The following is a 5,426-nucleotide window of genomic DNA, read 5'->3' as shown; positions in this document are numbered from 1 at the left end:
GGGGGGGGGGGGGGCAGGGAACGATCGGTACGGTTTGACAAACGGATAGACGGAATAATTTGATTACGCGATGAAAGGGGCATGGATTGGAAATTCGAATAGTGTTCTCTAAATGTTCGGGGGGTGAACTTCAGGTCAGAGCGGGCGGTATTTTCACTCACTTGGAGTGAATTCTTACTCCAAATAAATGGGAACTCATTCCAAGCGAATGAAAACGTCTGTCATTCTAATCTAAAGCTCACTAATTTGGGAGGGAATTTAGACAGTAAGATTATAGTATTAAAACGTCGCAAAAGGAGATGAAAATAGTTCTGAATAAGAAATAAATGATTCTTAGAGATTCTTATTGAGTTATCGCGACTTTTTGAACTTTAACCCAACATAAATAAGCAAAATACTGCTCAAATGGGGAAAATGAGATTACTATAGAAGATAATAAAGATAGATTATAATAATAGAAGATAATAAGATAAAGAAGAAGGAGATGACAAGATAATAAGAGAAGAAGATAAATTACTATAGAAAAAAGTGCGTAAAATGATAACAACTAACCGTCGTGTTTCTTTGAATTTTGGCGGACGAGACAGACAGTTCTGAATTTATCGGCGAATCCGCGGTTGGAGATACGAAATACGATGCAACGTCTTACGTTGACGAGACCAGCTGATTATTTGCGTGCATTGTCACAGGTTGTCTCTGGCGAACGCGTTGTACGACAATCCGTCGTTGCCGCGTAGGAAGCTCCTCCTGAGCACCGGCGGCCAGAACTACCGGCCGCCGTTGGAGAGGTCGAAGAGCGCGCCGAAACTTTCGGCGATCGAGGAGGACACGGTGGCCGAAGAGATGGAGCAGCAGAGGCTGCTGGAGGAGCTACGCTCGTTGGAGAACGTAGCGCGCAGCTGGGAGGAGCAGGACGGCTGGAGAATAGCCAGGCTCCTGGACGCCTTGAATCGCGAGTCCTCCTCCGACGAGAACGGCAGTATCTCGAGCGGATGCGAGACCGCCAGCACCGCCACGAGCGAGGAGAGAGCTTCCGGCCCGGAGGAGCACCTCGCGCAGAGTTAGTGTGAACAGTTACTTCATCGTCGCAAATATAACGTGTACAAATGAATTCGTTGCCCTTTTTCTTCTTTCATGAAGTCCGAAGCTCATTTACAAAAAGTCAAGTGCAAGTTTGATATTCGACGTAACGTTTCATTTATTTTCTTTCGCTTCGCTCCGTCTGTCGGGTTAGCCGAGAGACATTGCCGAATTAATTTGTACACCTAATAATTACTAATTAATATATTTAGGGAGGGGGAGGGCGCACCGCAGCCAATTATATCGAGTCATCGCGAGCCGGAAGCAAGCGAGAATATTCTCTGCGAAAGAGAATTATTACCCTTCCTCTCTCATTTCTTTTCTCCAGCAGCTCGGAGACCACGTAAGTGGTGAGACACGGAAAGAGACCCTTTCAAATTCGGCCTCGGAGGTATCGCCGGCGCAAAAGTTGCGCAAATGCAACGGTGGTGCTTACACGCCGCTCGATATAATTAGACCACGAAAGAGAGTGCGATCTACTTTGGCTTTAGCACGCTAGCCTGAGTTTTTCCACGCGATTTTGAGCCAGCCGAGCGCCTTTAGTTACTTAATATCGCTGAATAAACCGATGAACGATCAGCCAAGTGTATATGTGTGTGTGACCAATTTGATTTTTCCTTTTTTTCTTCTCTTTCAAGTGCCTCCGGCACGTCGACCGTTTTCTACGAAACGCGGGATTAAAAATCGCCGTGTGTGGCAGTCGGGGACAGTTTCTCACGCGCGGTTCTCTTTTCAAGGGGCCGGGGCTCTCGACGTTTTACGCGCACGATTATGCCCGCGAAAGGGCAGTTGCCCGGCGGGAGTCGTGGCAACTGATGCGTGACACGGCCGGGGCGGGCAGTGTGTGAAAAACCGCGAGAAACTCGCCTTTAAACCCCGCGACGTGTCTCATTGCAGATCAAGCGGACAATCAGCAAGGATCCGTGAAGAGGGTGATCTTCGCGGAGGAGCGAGTCCTCGGCAGAGGGCCGGGCCCGCGAAGGAACTCGGAGGGCTCGCCTCACTTCATGACGTGCGCCGGTAGCCCGCGTTTCAACTCCATGGACCCCAGGAAGAGGTTTCCCACCCTGAGGAGCGAGGAGGAGGAGTCGATGGAGGAAGAAGAGGAGGAGATGATGATGGAGGACAGCACGTCGAATGTGTTCGACTTCGAGGACGTCGAGGACCTGGACGACGTGGTGGATTATCGGCCGAGGGGCGAGGTGACGATGAGCAGAATCGAGGAGCCGCCGGGCACGGAGAGGCGGGCGAACGAGAAGTACCCCGGCAGGATGATGGGCCACGAGTTCCTCTCGAACGACGAGACGTCGTTCCTCACGCTGGACTCCCTCGACGAGGAGGAGGCCGACAGCGACGAGAGCGGCTACGTCGAGGCGCCACCAAAGTCTTTACTCGGTCAGGACGAGAGGAAGGAGGAGGAGGAGAGCGAGCGATTGGCGGAGCCGTTCAAGAGCGTTCAATCGACGGACAATCCGACGGCGAAGTGTAGAAACGCGAAGCCCGGGAACGACGAGGGCCCGAGGGTGAAACACCACGAGGATCCGGCGGGCAAACAGGAGGAGGAGCAGTCTCAGAAGCTACCGGACAGGAAGGACCCCATGCTGGTGGTCGACGATAATCAAAGGATAAAGGAGAGGGAGAGGGAGAGGGCGGACTTCAAGTACCCGATCTCGGAGACGATCAAGAAGCTCGCCACCGCGACCCTGAGGAGCTCGAAATCCCTGGAGATGACGAGCAAGAGCTGTATGAACGTTCTGAATAACTTCAAGACCTCCAAGTCGTTCGACAGCGTGAAGAACGACGAGGTCACCGTGGAGTCGCCGAGCCTCCATCAAAGGAAGCAGTTGCTGGCGCAGCGCGGTGTTATGGTTTAGAAGAGTTCTCCGTTGAACGCGCTCTGTACGATTACAAGTTTCGGGGAAGGGATTTCGAACGGGAATCGATTGGAAAAAGGATTACGCGTCATTGAGTCTCGAGCTCGGAGATCGAGGCGAGACATACTTGCGGCAATGGCGTTTGCGTGCCGAAATTCACACTTCCTCGGTATTGAAAATCTATACTTCGTGTTACGTGTATGCTAACTATAGATCTCGAGTACCGACGGAGTGGATTTTCGACACGCAGCCGGTGTTTCACGAAAGAAGAATACCGTCGAGGCGAATCGATATTCGACGAACCGCGCTCCCCACGCGATCGTTTCGCCGAAATTCGTATCGACCGTTTCGTCCGCCGGACGAAAACGGATCCGATTACAAGCGTCGTATTCATCATTTCCCTCACCGCTCGTGGTGCATTCGTGGTGCAGTACGTTTCAAAATACACGTTAATTATCTCGGTGATGGATGGTGCCTGCGCGTCGCACCGTCTCCGTATTTATGCCAAGGAAATCGGCAGGACCTTCGAAGCACGTCGATAAGCGGTAATCGAGATTCGGACGAGCCGCTAGCTCGCCCGAGAGACACCCGGGAATTTCCTCTACGACGCGGAGTCTGAGACGCCATCGCCGGGAGTTAAAAAGCAGCTCGCTCGGTATCGGAACTCGAACCCCAGGCGCGATACTCTAAGGCGTGGGCGGTAGAAATTAAGTTTCCACCTCGGATCAACTGCATCACGTTATCGCTCTGTTATTCAATATTAATACACCGGAAGAGGGGACGTGTTCGTCTCTTTCAATCGTCTCGTTTAATTGTACGCGCAAAAATTCTCTAGTTCCGCTACTGACGTTGCTACTGAGATTCACGAGGAAAACACCGCCCGTATTACAAAAGCACGACGGATATGTGAGGATACAAAAGTGATGGCGAATCTTTTGATCTGCGACGTGGCCGGTCGAGATACAGCGACGTAGTGGCGAAATGGCGAGAGCCATCCCCGTTTGATTAAGGAACATCGACGGATAGGTTCGTTTCGATGTGATGTAATCGCGGTAAACACCCTCTCCCCCTCCCCCCTACATTCCCCTCGAGACGAAACTGACTTCAAAGCCTGTTTGTGCCTCGTCGGAGTTTAACGAGCTTGATGATTCGAGCGACACGGGTCGTTACATTTTTTTGCATGCTCTCTCACAAATGAGATTCGAACAGCCGAGGGCTCGTTTGTCCTCGAAGGTAGAGGAAGCTACCGAACCGACCGGGAGTTCTAATAATTACGGTGCATATCGCGTCTTACCGATCGTATCACGCGTTATTCGGCGCGAGCCAGACAGCGCGCAATGTCCGAAATCGGTGCATGGGACGTCTTTAAGACGTCTTAAAGGTGTCTTATTGTGTCCCGATTTTGGGATTATTGCGTTGTACGGGTGGAACTCACCGTTCGATAGGCGGGCGATGAATAACGAGCTGGGTTCGAATCTCCGAATGTTCATTTCGTGGGATAAGAATACTGTAAAATTCGTGCAGCACCGATGGTACAGTCGACGATGGGCCGTGCGATTGTACCTGTAAATACAACTTCTCACAGAGCGAACGTTGAACGCTCTACCGTTCTACGAAGAGCGAAAAGGGAGCGAATCGGAGCGTTGCAGCGCGCGATTTTTCCGCTCTTCTCGCGCTCGGCGAGCGCTCGAGTGCGAGCTGTTCCAAGAGCGGCCCGGGAATGATGATTCGTACGGTGGGGAAACGTCGCGTGTGCTGTTCGAGAACACCGAAAACAGAGAGGAATGCGTCGCGAGTCGCTCGCCTTTGGCATCGGTGTTTTCCCTTCACCCCCTCCCGCAGTTTCAGTCGCTTTAATAACGCCGGTGTTGTTAAGTTTATTTAAACGCGAGACGGATGTCGGCGCGTGTATGCGCGCGTAGTTCGTCGGATGCAAGTAAAAGCTCTTTTCCTTTCCTGTATATTGTTTACGAAGTAAGGTAATGTATAGTTTAAACGAAATATACGCGTGACAATAACGAAAGCTGCGCGTTTTACCGTTATCCGCCGGCTTGTGCGCGGTGACGGCGAATGTCGACGGAATATTACACTCGATATTGACATACAGTACCGCTGCGAGAGAGAGAGAGAGAGAGAGAGAGAGAGAGAGAGGGTTACCTGTGGTTCGGAGGTGCGATACAGGATGCGTCGTCGGTAAAGCGTCGAGACGTCGAGCTCGTTCGAAATCGAGCAGCGTCGGTCGGGATTTAGCCGGTGACGCGCGAGTCACCCGCATCTTGCGCCACATCTTGCGCCACATCTTGCGGCCGAAGTCTCCATTGTGACAATCGTTGTACGAGGAAAGGGAGGAGAGGAGAAAGAGAGAGAGAGAGAGAGAGGGGGAGAGAGGAACGATGGTACCAATAAAGCGAAAAATGAGGGAAAAAAATGTCGAAAGGTCGGAGACCATTCTGAAACGAACCCCCCCCCCCC

At 51.7% G+C, this 5,426-nt stretch overlaps 1 protein-coding gene across 1 annotated transcript in view; it reads left to right on the top strand.

The window, feature by feature from the left end:
• The window catches only part of LOC106748267, a 24,107-nt gene extending 18,725 nt beyond the window's left edge, over window positions 1–5,382 (top strand). The window contains exons 3-4 of the mRNA XM_014626631.1: window positions 690–1,060; window positions 1,978–5,382. Of these exons, the coding sequence (XP_014482117.1) occupies window positions 690–1,060; window positions 1,978–2,954 (1,348 nt within the window). The 3' untranslated portion in view covers window positions 2,955–5,382. The remainder of the gene's footprint in view (window positions 1–689; window positions 1,061–1,977) is intronic.
• Window positions 5,383–5,426: the final 44 nt, after the last annotated feature.

Source organism: Dinoponera quadriceps, unplaced genomic scaffold, assembly GCF_001313825.1.
Source record: "Dinoponera quadriceps isolate SergipeBrazil2010 unplaced genomic scaffold, ASM131382v1 scaffold2600, whole genome shotgun sequence".
Taxonomy (NCBI): domain Eukaryota; kingdom Metazoa; phylum Arthropoda; class Insecta; order Hymenoptera; family Formicidae; genus Dinoponera; species Dinoponera quadriceps.
This window is presented reverse-complemented; position numbering and strand designations above follow the sequence as displayed.